The sequence below is a fragment of the Talaromyces amestolkiae genome, assembly GCF_001896365.1.
Source record: "Talaromyces amestolkiae strain CIB chromosome Unknown scaffold7.1, whole genome shotgun sequence".
In the NCBI taxonomy this organism is placed as follows: Eukaryota; Fungi; Ascomycota; class Eurotiomycetes; order Eurotiales; family Trichocomaceae; genus Talaromyces; species Talaromyces amestolkiae.
This window is the reverse complement of record NW_024468043.1, coordinates 34,079-49,036: the sequence shown is the minus strand read 5'-3', so window position 1 is coordinate 49,036 and position 14,958 is coordinate 34,079. Positions and strand designations below refer to the sequence as shown.

At 43.8% G+C, this 14,958-nt stretch overlaps 3 protein-coding genes across 3 annotated transcripts; 2 read left to right on the top strand and 1 right to left on the bottom strand.

Annotated features, from left to right (window-relative positions):
* Positions 1 to 1,599: 1,599 nt before the first annotated feature.
* BHQ10_004094 (uncharacterized protein) lies at positions 1,600 to 2,828 on the top strand (the record flags this gene model as incomplete). Its single annotated transcript, XM_040876423.1, has 5 exons — positions 1,600 to 1,683; positions 1,833 to 2,222; positions 2,285 to 2,440; positions 2,502 to 2,729; positions 2,784 to 2,828. The coding sequence occupies 5 exons, from the start codon at positions 1,600 to 1,602 to the stop codon at positions 2,826 to 2,828; spliced, it is 903 nt and encodes a 300-aa protein (XP_040732598.1).
* Positions 2,829 to 3,629: 801 nt separating this feature from the next.
* On the bottom strand, positions 3,630 to 5,510 carry BHQ10_004093 (uncharacterized protein; the record flags this gene model as incomplete). Its single annotated transcript, XM_040876422.1, has 4 exons — positions 3,630 to 4,128; positions 4,214 to 4,291; positions 4,360 to 5,217; positions 5,458 to 5,510. 4 exons carry the CDS (start codon positions 5,508 to 5,510, stop codon positions 3,630 to 3,632), a joined length of 1,488 nt encoding a protein of 495 aa, XP_040732597.1.
* A 3,444-nt stretch (positions 5,511 to 8,954) lies between these two features.
* On the top strand, positions 8,955 to 10,195 carry BHQ10_004092 (uncharacterized protein; the record flags this gene model as incomplete). The annotated part of the gene is made up of 4 exons (XM_040876421.1): positions 8,955 to 9,138; positions 9,197 to 9,478; positions 9,525 to 9,559; positions 9,632 to 10,195. 4 exons carry the CDS (start codon positions 8,955 to 8,957, stop codon positions 10,193 to 10,195), a joined length of 1,065 nt encoding a protein of 354 aa, XP_040732596.1.
* Between the last annotated feature and the right edge of the window lie 4,763 nt (positions 10,196 to 14,958).

Genomic DNA, 14,958 nt, shown 5'->3' with positions numbered 1-14,958 from the left:
AGCAAGCCAGCAAGCCAGCACTAGTTCTCTAGCACCTTACTAGGTGTTTCGCAGAAATCAAAACTTGTCATTGTTCCATGTGAGCGGGGGTAGCCGGTTCTGCTAACTAGATCATGGATACCATAGCCCAGCTCATGGAACAGTGTCACCACGTCAGAATGTTGAAGAAGATATGGCTTAGTTCCAGCGGATGTAGTAAAGCTACATAAAGGAACAGTCGATGAATAACTCTGGTCGCCGTTTTGAAATTCGAATCCCTAATAGTCTTTTGGTTAGTTGAACAAAAGTAATTTCGTTGATAGCTATCAGAACTTACTGGTTGAAGATTAATGTTGCATGGATGGCTATGMTTTCCGTCACAAGCGTAGAGGTCAAGATAGAGATATCCTACAAATTCACCACCCTCATCATCATCATCATCATCCAAAACGTGGATGATGCGTACGCTCGGATGCCACGGTAGGTCTCTGATTGCTGATACCTACTTCGAAGAAGATAAGCCCCAAAAAATTAGAGAAAATATCAATCGTACCCTCGATTGTCTTGTGAAGAGGAAAGCGCTCAGCAATTTCCCGATGATCTATTTAATATTGCTTTTTCAAGAACAGGCGGTTATAGTATCGATGGTCCCATATGTAGTGTTGTACCCCTCCCATATCAGCGATTTTCAATGCTTTCAGTCGCTTAATCTCGCAGCTAACTTGAGTCGCAAATAATTCAGAAACGAGTTTGCTTTTTATCAGGGAAGTCACCACTCTATCCTTGATAAGCCGCATAGTTGGCGTATCTAGGCAATCGAGCAGCCTCGTCGCGCAGGATTTTATAAAGGCAATTCTGAGATGTCCGTCGCCACCATGTCTTGAGCTATAGCCTTTGAAATTACATAGAGACCCTAATTTTATAATTATTGAAGCATTTTTATACCAGTACTGAAGAAGCAGAGAGAAAATGTAGGATAAAAATTACTTGTTTGGTCTATCTATCTAACATCTCTGTGGTCGATTCCTGTCCCTTAGAAAAAGAATACAAGAACGCTATACAAGCCCCTGACTTTGATTCTTTCATTCTCTGTATCAATAAATGCCGCAAAATGGTGCGTCAAATTGTACATCAAATAGTGTTGTAAATGACCCCGATTTTGTGTCAAATAGATTCACTCGCTGTATTTATCTTGAGCGTTGTGGTAAAAAATATGGCCAACAAACATATTGGGTTAGGGTTGGTTTAGGGTTCAATTTACAGCATGTCAAAATCGACGTATGTAGTGTAGCTTAATTAATTCGTTTTGTTAGAGGGGATCGTCGATTGCAAAATTTTCTAATGGTAGGGGTGTTCCGCATAAGCAGGGACTACGTCATGTTTACGAGGAGATGCCATAAAGAAGTCAATCAGTGATGCTTATAGCCATACCAGGAAGAAATCGGCCAATACGGGGACTTCCATGTCTTTATTCATCGTGACGTTGTGAACTGTGGAGTCCGCAAACTGCTACTACATCAACGCCGACGAGCATATGAAATCACATCACTACTTTTTCTTGCGATAATTCCTGAGACTAAGGAAAAATTTGTTGAAAATAGCCCAAATCAAAATATTACAATGTCGACTATGAAACAATGGGTGGTGGAAAGTAAGGACAAGGATTTTGACGGCTTGGTCTATCAAGATGCGCCGGTGCCGAAAGTTGGTGAGAGCGAGGTTCTGGTCAAGATTCAAGCTGCTTCGCTTAACTATCGTGACTTGATCATTCCTAAGGCATGTCATCTGCTCAATTACGACAAACGCAAATCCCTTCAAACACCCATCAGCAATATCTAATCATCGTGTTGTAGGGCCAATACCCGTTCCCGACTAAATTCCCCGTTGTTCCCGCTTCCGACGGGGCCGGCGAGGTTGTTGAGGTCGGTTCTAAGGTGACTGAATTTAAGAAGGGTGATAAGGTGGCGACTCTTTTCAACCAAGGGCACCAGTATGGCGATATCGATATTCCGGCGACACTAACCGGTTTGGGTGGCGTAATTGATGGTGTTCTCCGTGAATATGGTATATTTGACGAGAAGGGACTAGTAAAGGCTGCTAGGAACCTCAGTCCCATCGAGAATAGCACCCTATCGTGTGCAGCTCTGACGAGTTGGAACGCACTTTATGGTCTAAAGCCATTGAAGCCTGGTCAGACGGTTCTGGTCCAAGGAACTGGAGGGGTCAGCATCTTCGCCTTGCAGGTACGTCTTGATACTTTAAAAGTTATGGTCATGTTGATCGCTAATGCCTTCTTGTGCGATAGTTTGCGAAAGCTGCCGGTGCTACTGTGATTGCAACCACATCCGCCGACCAGAAGGGCGATAAACTGAAAAAGCTCGGGGCCGACCATGTTATCAACTACAAGACCGATCCAAAGTGGGGTGAAACGGCTCGCAAGCTGACTCCAGATGGCGCAGGTGTGGACCATGTTATTGAAGTTGGCGGGCCCGGAACAATGAGAGAGCTTCAACTGCATCAAGTTCGAGGGTATCATCAGCGTGATCGGTTTCCTGGGTGGCGTGAAGCATCAAGATCAGCCGGCGATTTTAGAAACATTGAGCAACATTTGTACCGTCCGTGGTGTCTATGTAGGTTCCAAAGCACTGATGCGGGACATGATCCGCGCTATCGAGGCCAACGACATCCACCCGGTTGTGGATGAGAAAGTCTTTGCTCTTGAACAGGCCCGGGCGGCATATGAGTACATGGTAAGTGAACTAGATACCCTTGCATCCTGGTCGTATATTAATCAAGTCGTTTAGTGGGCACAAAAGCATTTTGGAAAGTTGTCCATCAAGGTCAACTAAGGGACGTCATATTCCCCTTGATATCCATGAACACTGGCTGAATGGCACGAGCTATGTTTAGTTAGTAGGGACGATTTTCAGCCTTCAATTTAATAAAGATTGAGTACATAATAGTAGTATTAATATCTGCTTACTACCTAAGCTTACAGGCATTATGAAAGTTATAATACTATTATAATAAGTGTATGCTATATACGTAAGCTACTAAGAATGTAAATCTTATAAAAAAATAAATTAAAATAATCTCATACTAGTTCTGCATTTATTTAATACCTACTGTAATAAATTCTTGTATTATTTCTTGACTTTGATGTCTCAATTGTCAGTATAGGAACTAAGTATATAGAGGAAGGCGAAAAAGAAAATCTATCTAGCTTGCTCACTAGTCACTACAGCCCTATATCGTGTATAGAGCCCCATGGCAGTGCCTAATATAGAAGGCAAAGGATCTAAATAAATTCCCGTTGCTAGGTCCTAGGGCTTCCAGCGCACTGCCCACGACGGCACCGTCACGTGTAGTAGAGCAATGAGGCATGCCGCATGCGCAACCGTCACATATATCGTAGCTTAGTTTTGAGAGCATTCAAAATTTCCAGCGCACATTCAATGCTTGTGCCTGGATTTGCCCATGGTTTCAATCGTTCAAGAGCAATTGCTTGTAGCTCTGAAATATCCGTAACAAGGTGTCGGAGCATGGGGGACACTGCTGCGAGGGAAAGTAATAAGATTGCCCCAAAGCAACTGAACAACAACAAGGTCAGTAAGTGGTCGCTAGGTACAGGGGTAATCATATTTTGCAACCTACGTATGCAATGCGCTGTACGTGTACGGTGTGTATTCTGACAACAATTTCCCCGACGCGAGAAGGAAGGACCGACAGCTGGAAAGACATAACTGGCAATTATCCAAGACAGTCTGAGAAACATTCACAAGCTGATCCGGAGACAGCGATGTCACATATGCCACAAAGGGGCGGAAAATGATATCCTTAGTCGACCAATAGCGTAGTCGGAGAACATAGGCTTGCGGGTTTGCATCCTCATTGTTGGATCGTAAGCCAGATCTAATGATAGCTGGTATTGACTCATGCCAGATTTGCAGCTGTCGATTCAGTTCGGTGCATACTGTGATGAGAGAGCTGTCCAGTTCATCAATGCTGAAGTTTGAGGAATATATAGAATAATACACCCGGTTGAGTAGCAGGCGCATTGAGATATCGGTCATAAAAGCAAGGTTCACTGGATTTGGGGCGCGCCCAAAGCCTGGAAACGGCATTTTATCGACCACCTGCTCGATACCGCTGCGAGGTAGATGGAATTCAGAGAGCAAATCAATTTAGGGAGTTTAGCACGTTGCAACCTGAAATGAGTCCATCAAAATCTTACCTCTCTATCAGAAAACAGGACCATGCAGCCCGGGCAAGCTCATCGGCTTCAGGCTGATGAGGCAAGATGTTGCGAAAGCTTACCAAAAAGAAATAATCAGACAGTGCCATGTTATGATGCCTGTTATGAATCGTAATACAACGTACCTGATCAATAGCTGCTGCACGGTTGTTGATGCCATGTGTATAATCTTCCAGGCTCTTAGAGGCTGTGATATGTAGCACAAGTACAGAGCGCACAGTACCAAGCCTTGGGCCAATGTAACATCCCCGCAAAAGCATGATGTCCATGATATTGTAAGAATATGCACTGCTGGTTCAAAGAATTGCATGCCAGGTACATTCTCTTCAGAGTCATCGTCCCTCTTTATGGACTTCCCGCCGATTGTCCCAAGAGCAAAGACCAGAAGCTTAACCGCGCGTTCATTGGGTAGAGTTTCGACATTAGAATTTACATTAGACGTGTAGCGTTGGACATAGGCGGCCTCATCAAGGAAAGGGTTGACTAGATAAACTGATTGGAAAAACCTATTGATTAGCAGCGATGAGGTTTCTGCATCCACTTGAGGTACCTCCAAATTGTCCTCTATAGGGTTAAATGTTTGTGTGCGAGGAAGTCGACGACGGGATTCGACTCGAAAAAAGAAATCTTCAGGGTACTGGCCAATTAACGCCTGAATCTGTGGAAGCATCAACAGGCTGTCATTGCTGCATCGGTGTCCAAGGGGAATGGTTAGTGGTGGAAGAGCACTGTCATCATCGACGCTCGTTTGAACTCCGCCTCCTTGCGGCGGAATAGTCGAAGACGGGAACGTCGAGGGCATAGGAAATTGAGAATCGGCTGGCTGCGACCCGACATCCAGACCATCGTGCGTCGCACCAGACGAGCGCGCGGCATCCTCCGCCTGATTGTCCTTTGCGGGATTTTGGAAGGGCGTTTGAATAGTGGGATTGGCCCCATTGGCAGCTTTGCTTTGCCCGACTGTTACCAACCTCGCTCGCGAGCTACGAATCTGATGTCAGCAATAGGCTCGTGTAGTCACTCAAAAGTCACCTGGCTTCCTAATTGTTAGTATCTCTGTGCTACCAACATTTGTCCGATTGCAGAATAAGAACACGTCATGCGCCTGCGAGCACATCCCCTACATGGGGTTTGGCCGTCGCATTTACGCTTTCTGCAGGCAGGGCTGTGGGTCAGTGGAACACAATCATACAATGTCAAGTCAAGCCTATCAGCAGACTTACCTGGAACGACAGTAGTCGCAGGCGATAGTCGAACGTTTACTGGGGCAATCCATCGCCTGTGCTCATGCGAGTCAACTCGATGAGGACTGTACGGTGTGGTGACCTGTGGTAACTGAAAGGAAAGTTGCAGGTGCAAGGGCGGCCCGCCTCGACAGTGACACAGAAAGGGACATCCCGCCGCTAGTTAGATCATGATGGGTTATTCCGATGCGGGCCGCCCTTTCTAGTATTGCCACCGGTCAATATGAGAGGCTTTGACGTCCTGCTATATCAAATGTCTTACGCACCGAAGAGCACAAAAAAATTTATCTATTCTTTTAGGTTACAAAGAACAGATGCTGTGGCTAGAATTGAGGTGCGAAGCTGACATATATAAATACCTTAACCTCGAAGACCTAGGTGCTTGACGACCCTCACGAGTCACGCCTACCCATCAGCCGTCCTGGTTTACCCGACAAACACCGAATCACACGATAGACTGAGAAAATTGGCTTCACAAGGTGCTTCATGGCTAAAGTCAATCATTTAGATGCGGTTGCCGTCGTGGCGTTGCTATTCCAGGCCTATTTGGAGGTGAGTAAAAAATGGACTAGTCTTTGTTTACAATTTTCACTCTAAAATCATCTATCACTCATTGCATTGCACTGACGTAACTAATACGCCGAAGCAGGGCTTCTATCTTGGTTCTGCATTTATCTCCAGCTTCTACGTGGATAAGGATTGTGACACAGGGCTTTGTCCTGTCTCCTATGCATCGACTCTACTTTACTCGTTAGTACCTTATTTTTTTGATACAATGGCAAAATCTGTCCACCTACCCGTCACTGCTTCTAAAGGCGATGGAAGTCGGATATACTGCGATAACCCTAGCTAATATGTGCTTCGTGTATATATGTTGACAACCATGCTGTCATTCCTCGCGGGCGATCGACTAGGTGATCTGTACGGAGTCAAAAAGACATACCAGATAGGTTTATGGTGGTCGATATCTTGCATCCTCTTCTTTGAAAGTGGGAGTCTCAAGGAAGTCGCTCCGGCTCATGTCTACCTCAGTCTTGCGTCCATTGGAGGCAGTATTGCGATATCTAATGGCTTAAGTCTGTTGAATGTTTATCTTCCTTCGGCAGCCAGCGCTCTCTTGGCCGGTGGCACCAGTATGGTGGGCGCCCGTAGTGGAGGGATATTTGCATTTCAAATATCGCAATTTGACACAGGGGTATTATTTTGGAGGTACATTCAGTTATCGAGTGAGAAAAAGGAAGTAGACTTCTAACAAAACTTATGCGTAGCCTGATGATGAGTATTGCTGCTCTGTATATCGTCAAACAATATGTCCCGGATGACCACAAAGGTATTTCAAACCCCAAAAACACGGACTACTTTGGGATAGTTGCTGGGGCAGTCGGTCTAATACTTCTCTCTTTACCTCCTCGGTTCGTGAAAGGACATCCTCATCGAAAAAGATTGGTTCGCTAACCTCCAGAAAGGTTTCTGAAACAAGGCCCATTTTTGGATCGTTCCAATGTCGCCATTCTTGGTGCCCTGCTGGTTTATTGGTTTCTATATGCGATTATAGAAATTAGAAAACCCGTAGAAAAGGCACTGTGGCCGAGAGCATTATGGGGCGAGATTGTGTTATACAGCGTCCTAATCCTAGCGAGTGCGCATACGGTCCTTCAGTCCAAGTTTATATGAATACTGTCTAAGCCTCATATCTGTTACTCTTTATGGTCGAATTAGATTAATTTTATTTATCTAAAGGTGCTATTCAAACACTACCGTCCCTCACCGCCTGATACCTAGGTAACCCTATCTGATGCCTGATTTCAACGACCTACTATACAAAATATTTGGAAGCTTTACAACACCACATAATAAACACCGCACAATAATGGAATGCAATAAATTTAAGGTACAGCACTAAATGAGATACAAGCAATTGAATGAGCCAAAAAACCAATCGCGAAAACGCGCAGGGGGGCCCGTACCGTGCGGCCTCTACGATTCGTATTAATAACCACCCCATTATCCTCTGAATGAGCCTAAGGATGCGCTTGCCTGCAGACTTGCTTTTTCAGCCCTTTTGAGGCCTTGAGAGTTGATATAAAGTCTTTTCTGAAGCTGTAGATCAGCTACCTTAGCTAGTTCTTGCTCGTCCTTGAGGCGTTGCTTTGCCGCAGCCTCTTGCTCGCGCTGTTCGCGTTTTTCTTGCCGGATTCGAGCCTTGTGTTTCAACGGACCCCTCCACATCAATGGCAAGAGAAACCCGGTTGGACGGCAGAAATGGTACCGCTTCAATCAGATTGCGTCGGAGATTTTCAAGGAGGATGTTGTTTGGCAGTGAAGTCAAACAACCACGAAGATACTCACTCTATGCTTTCTCTCAGTGTCTTCTACTTGCAGGATGACATCTGACCTTAATCAGCCAATGTATGCTCCCAGAGTGATGAGTAAGCTACATGTAAATTGACTCGTAATTTGCAAACCACCCGCCCATTATTACGGACCTAGATCCACCTTAATTAAAACAGCGTTGTGTTAAGGTATACTAGACTTGGTTAAACCATACGAAGATTTCGAGGATATTATCAATAGAGTAAGCTAAGTAAATAGAATAATAATAATGAATCTAGTATAGAGAAGTCTTAATATAGCTAAAATAGAAAAGATCTTTTGTATAGTTTAGTATCTATATAAGTATAAATACCTTACTAACTCTTATTATTATATTCAAATAACTTCTATTAAGGAGTTATAAAGAATAACTAAATACATTTATGTAGATCTTTTTTAATATAGACCTTATATTATATGCTTTCCTATTAGTTATTCTTAAACCTATATCTTTCGCTGACTGCCTATGTACCAAGTTGTAGAAATAATTAGCTATGGTGTTAGCTGCTATAATCAAATGCCTTTCATCAACAGTACTAGATTCTGCCTATTATCATGCAAGTTGGTTTCGTAACAGCAGCTAGTGAAAGGATTTTTAGGGCGGGACAGTGGATGACTACTTCCGTGGCGGGAGATACAATACCAAGACATATGTGGTCCCATATACCGCTATATTAATCTAACAATTAATAGACTTTCCCTAAGAAAGAAAAGATTTTCTAACATTTCCAAGCAAGAGCGGAAGCAATCCGGCTTTGTTTATTTGCAGTTCTCACTTCAATTTACTCCGTACAGTAAGGGGCAGCCGTCTTTTCTTGCACAAGATTCAATTAATAGACTTTCCCTTAAGAAAGAAAAGATATTCCTACATTTCTAAGCAAGAGCGGAAGCAATCCGGCCAGTTAGTAAGGGGCAGCAGTCTTTGCGTGCACAAGATTCCCTATAGATAAAGCCAGAATCTTCGCCACGTGATCTAGTTTTACGATTTCCAACAAGTCATACAGCTGATTCAAATTATACCTGGAGCTCTAAGAACGGGAGTCGACAGCTGTTAAAAATCTTTTCAACAAGCAACCAGCCGTTTATTTTTGGCGCTCAAAACCATGCGGTTTATAGAATACTCTTTGTTTTCTCTTGCCCTGATTTCCCCAGGTCTTGCAGCAGTGTTGCCTTCTTGGAATTCGTTTCCTGGTCATGGGCCAGCAATAGACAACCGTACGTTGGACGAGATATATGCATCGGCACAGAAGGAAGGTGGAGTGCTGAATGTCCTGTCGGGGGGGGATGGTACGTATTAGCTTAGGCTACTCTCCTTGTGCAGTTCCGTTGATCTGATTTACGACAGAGATCAAGCAAGGGAATTCAACCATCACTGCGTGGGAAGCTAGATTCCCAGGCATCAAGCTGAACTTGACTGTTGATGTTTCCAAGTATCATGACAGTCGTATCGACCGTCAATTTGAGAAGACTGGTAGTGATGGCGCCGATGTCGCTATCCTGCAAACCTTGCATGACTTCAAGCGTTGGAAGGCGGCGGGCAGATTGTTGCCGTATAAACCTGCCAATTGGGAGGATATATATTCATCCCTGAAGGATCCTGGTGGTGCGTTTACCGCAATATCTATTAGTAAGTTTTACCTTTCTAGGAAGCAGGGTTAGAATGACTTATACAGGTATTCTCACCCGTACAGATCAATTTGGCGCCATAGTTTATAACAGTCAACTACTGAATGCGTCCGACATTCCAAACTCGTACGCTACATTTCTTAATCCAGCCTAGAAAGGGCAACTGGTTCTAACTTATCCAAATGACGATGACGCGGTTGCATATCTCTTCTCAACAATTATCGACAAGTACGGGTGGGAATGGTTTGAAGCACTTGCACAGCAAGATGTCCAGTGGATTCGCGGCACGGGTCAACCTTCGGATGTTGCATCTGAAGCTAATAGCAGTCATGTCCTAACATTCACTTCCAATCCGACCGGCGCTCAAAATCTCGCCACCAAAGTATTAAATGAGCCACGTTTGCTTTGGCCACAGAGTGCAGCAATTTTTGCTAGCACAACAAAGCCAGAGAGTGCCAAGCTGTTTCTGAGCTGGCTAGTGAGTGAGGAGCGTCAGCAGACTCGCGTATCTCAGGGATCGTATGTGCCCCTTAAGAGCCTCAGTCTCAACTCAACTGCTGGGCCCGTTTGGAATGATCCATATACCGGCGTATCTCAATTCGCTGTTTTCATGGACGATAGAACCACATTGGAACGTTGGCGATTCCAATTTGAGACCACCTTAGGAACCCCACAAGGTGTAAGTCCTGTCCTATCAGTTCTGGGGAGCGCACCCTAATCTTACGCCGATGGGTTGGGAGAACAAAATCCTTATAACAAGTCAACGAATAAATTTTTCTAGACAAGATTACATACTATCAACTGAGAACATCATTTTCTTAAATATCCTTTTCTCTATATTTGAGCCGGGGGCGGTCATACAAACACAACCATTTTGAGGACAGAACAACATATAGACATGTATAAGGTGCAGTTTGGTGCGGTCATATAGACCTTTATTTGACGAACCGTGCAGTTTTTGGTTCTTAAATTTAAAATCCAAGATCTACACTGACAATCAAGCGGCACTCCGGGCACGCATCTGACTAAGAATAGTGTCAAGACAATCCCATCTTCAGACAGCATTGTAAGTTCTCAACCAACGATATCACGATCAATTTCCACTGGATCCCAGGCCATGAAGCTGTTGAGAGTAATGAGGCAGTGGATAAATTAGCAAAGGAAGTTGTAGAGCAAGGATATGTACTAAATAGAGACCATATCTGTTGGCTAGTAACTAGCGGTGGCAAAGCAACGGTTACGATAAGCAGGGCAAACACGGCATAAAGACTGCGGGCAGCTCGCGCAGGGTAGTGAAAGTAGCAGAATGACAAAACACACGAAATGATATCAAAGAAGTGTGACTAAGAGTATATATAATAGCTCAGTACACATTGAATGTTGTCCCTAACAAATTATTATCATATCTACATATTTTTCATTATTAAAAAGACTTTTTATTATAATCTTAAGGTCTGAAAAGTCTATGCTATATATGTAATTGTGTAAGAGGGGTTTACAAGGGCGTAGTAGTACGGGTCCTAGATAGGGTAAGAAACTTAGGTGTATATAGCGTTCACAGTTATCTCAGCAAGCTCAGCCGCTTTTCGCATATTATGTAAGCTCGATTTCCCAAGTTACCCGTTCCGTAGTTCCGGATTTGCTCGAGCGTAGCGAAGAGCATTTGTAAGCAAGATAAATAAAAAGAATATTCGTAGTCTATTCATATAATCACTAGCCAATTAAAAAACAATATTCTCCGTACAAATAAAATATAGAGTGTAGTTTATTCTAGCCCTAGTACGCTTAATATTAAGGTTTAGATTATAATTTTATATTCTTCAGATATAGAAATCAATTTGGCATAACTCTAGTGAAGTAAATTTTTAGTTTATATAGTGATAGCTAAATAAACGAATATCGTAAGGTGTTTTCTTGGCAAATCCTTATATTAAGAAAGTCTGCCATCTAATAAGAGCAGGAGAGTGGATACATGCGCTGCGCTCGCCATAGTCAGGATAGCTGTAAAGCAAMCCTGCCACTTTTTTCAGCTTCAAGGAGCGTAAAATACCAACTGTGAGCTCCTATTGATCTATATTGATTTATTTGATGCGTTGTAAAATTTTCATGATTTTTCGCGAGTTGAGCTCAATTCTGGTATAGGTTAAGTCCATGTATCAGGCGGTGAAAGACGGCAGTGTGCATTGACCATATCTAGCTTCCGAGCTCCGCTGGGTATACCAGCCCTTGTATTTCAACATATGGGAGCAACAAAGATAATATAAAATGGCTACCAACAATACGCAGTTGGGCGCTGAAAGCAGTCACTCGCTGACTGACCAGGAGAGTGTGCATCGTGAAGTGTGCATCAACCAGACGCAAAATCGCCCTTCAATCAGGAATCGACAACGTAAACTGCTTGGTAATTTCCATTTTCAGACACCTGTCACACCTCAAAGTAAAGAGACGACTAGCAAATCCCAGCGAAACTTAACACCAAATAAAAGGCAGGAACAAACCCTACGGGCACAGCGGTAAGAATAGCATCCAAGTCTCACAAGCGGAGCAGCTGAACAAGCGTCTAGGGACCACCGGAAACGCACTCATGATTATATTAGCGCGTTGGAAGGGGAAGTGATGCGTCTGCGATCCGACAAAATGCGCTTGCAGCAAGCAGTTAACGACTGGATGCAGTGCTCTTTGACATTAATGCAGTCGTCACAGCCTTTCAATGCCCAAAGCCCGTTTGGCCCAGGAGTATTCCTGTGGGTAGTTCGTGATACTCCCGCAAACAGTGTAATGGATCCATCAGGCCAGACGCCGTTGAACGTTTGGTTGATGCAGCAGCTGATGGCTCTATCAAATCCGACTGTACTGCCTTGCCTTGATATCTGTGCCGAGCCAGTGTGTGGCTTGCTCCGGAACTGTGAGTGGTAGTCTTTGCATTTAACAATTGCACAGACAAAACTAACTCACTCTTTAAAGTTTGCGATAATATTGCCCCCAGTCTGAGTCTGACCGAAGCGTCAGGTAGTGACTATGCTAATCGCATCATTCCTCTAGCGCTAAGTGATGAAGCTGTCCAAAACTCTTTCCTTGCTGCGTCTGCGAGCCACGCACGGACTACGCGGGCCACATATAGAACCACCGATATTCTAAACTATAGATCAGCTGCCATTAAAGGCCTGCGCAAAAAATCTGCAGAAATTGCAGAAAATCTTTGCGGAACTGGAACTGCTGTTTTTACATTAGCCACGATTCTTGGGCTGTTGATCGATGACATGATCAATAGCTCAAAGGAGTATCCAATACTCATAAAATTGGTGGACTCTTGGATGAGAATGTATAGATGCAGTAGTCAAAAACAAGAGGAAAACTTGATTACATTTCTGTTGGATCAAATACAGATGTACGCCTCCCTCCTGTTTGACCATGAAAATGCTGACGAGGCTGACCCAACTAACAGGATTAAAACACTTGTGCATCCACTTTATGAGTTTAATGAATTGCAAAACTCAGCCCAGAAGATGCAAAACATGTCAGATCAGCCTAACATGGTACAGCTTAAAGCGCCTAATTTTCGCACCATATTCTCAGATATACAAAGTGCTGTGACTCAGGCCTGCGATATTCATAATATGTTTCCGGCGAAAAGCTCATCTACTGAGAGTTCGGAGTCCTCAGCTGATCTTGAGGCTTCACTAGGACGCCTTCAATCGACACTTACGAATATTCCCCGGTTCGCACCAGGGGAGAATCAGTTAATATGGGTATGCGCGACTGCTGTCTCACGAAGCTCAAGAGCGGATCAGGACGCATTTTTTACGTTGCGACTAGCAGAATTGCTATGTCGCGCTGGATACCCTGATATACCACAGAAATTAGCCCTCGCAAGATCCCAAAGCTTACCTGGCTCTGAAAGTCAATTTCTTCAAATGTGAGCTGTTTTGGCTATAAGCGAGGATATTTGCTTGAAGTACAATAACAAGGTTTAAAGACTTTTTTTTTGTCCATGATTTAGTATTACGAGAGTTTCCTGCGACAACTCGGCGCTACATTACTGGTTCAACCTATTTTTGTAACGATGTGCCCGTTGTGCAAAACTTGCATTTTTTTACACTCACTATGTAAACAAGGCTCTGGCTCGAGCAACTTCGTTGTTGCCTGGTCGTAATTTTCAACATTCTCACAATCAGTAGCAACACCATAGTTGTGAAACACTATCTAAAGCCAGATCGACGGTCGAAAATTTGAGGTAACCACATACTCGATTAAGATTGATATCGCTCATTGCAAAGAACTCGCCTTTGCTGGATATGTGTGTGAAACACTTAGATTTGAAGCTGGGAGGCTAGATACAAAGAATTTATTCAAAGTCTTTCAGGAGTTTTATGTACATTATCCACACAACGGAGTCGGGCAAACATGTATCTCATATCTATTATCCGACGAAAGCTATAATATAGAGATAGTCTCAAGTTTCATATGCAACAGTGGATTGTACGATCAATAAGATCTAGACTATAATGGTATTGCTCTCCAAAAGATTGTGGGCATCGAGGCCGTTATTCGGGGCTAGGTCGCGTGTATATGAATCTTGAAATTTCCCTTTTCAAGCTCAGGAAGCGTCTGCTTAGCAAAGTCCCTGGCCTTGAGCTAGAAGTCCTCATCGGAGCCGGAGGGTTTCGGGTTTATTTACTTAGAATATAGTTATCAATGTCTAGACGTGGAACGTTGGATATTGCGGAGAATCTCCTAAACGTCAACGATATGATTGCGCGAATCGAGGCTATACACAATCCTTATATCGTCCAATTCTTGAACAACAAGTCAATCCACTTAGTCAAACTGATGTAATAAACCACGTAATCCATTCGATATGTTGAGGTCAGGAGGGAGAAAAAGCTGCCGTTGAAGAGAGCAGATGATAGGTTTATGTTACAGCTATCCCGGATATGGTGATTGCAGCGCATAAATCCACTCAGCTGCTCTTATTAGATAGCTGTCCTTGCTTAATATACGGATTCACCAAGAAAACCTCCTTATTAAATTGGCGCGCATAGTTCTACGCTGTGTTCTCTATGGCACACGTATGCCAGTTATATTCACTCTTTTAGACACACGTGAATACAATACAATACGCGTTCCCACTCAAGTTCTCAGGAGACTAGCCAAGCAGTGAAAGGCGTATATATAGGGATCTATCGCCAAGACCTACCCGATTGAATTAGGCATTAACGGAGGTAGCGAGTGTGAGCTGAATGTGGCACACCGTCGTCGCATTTGACTTGCCTGTGCGACCACGGTGTGCCACAAACGACTTGTTTCAAGCATTTACCGGCATCGCTTCCGTGGTTGTGAGACGGGTGATTGTTGTCACTTTATCCCACCCTGCGAAAGCGAGGTACTGCTTTTACGCCAATTTCCTGTAGGACATTCTCATTTGCAGCCATGAGTGCAGCCATCGCATACGCAACAGGGATTTCAAAATTAGATCTACTG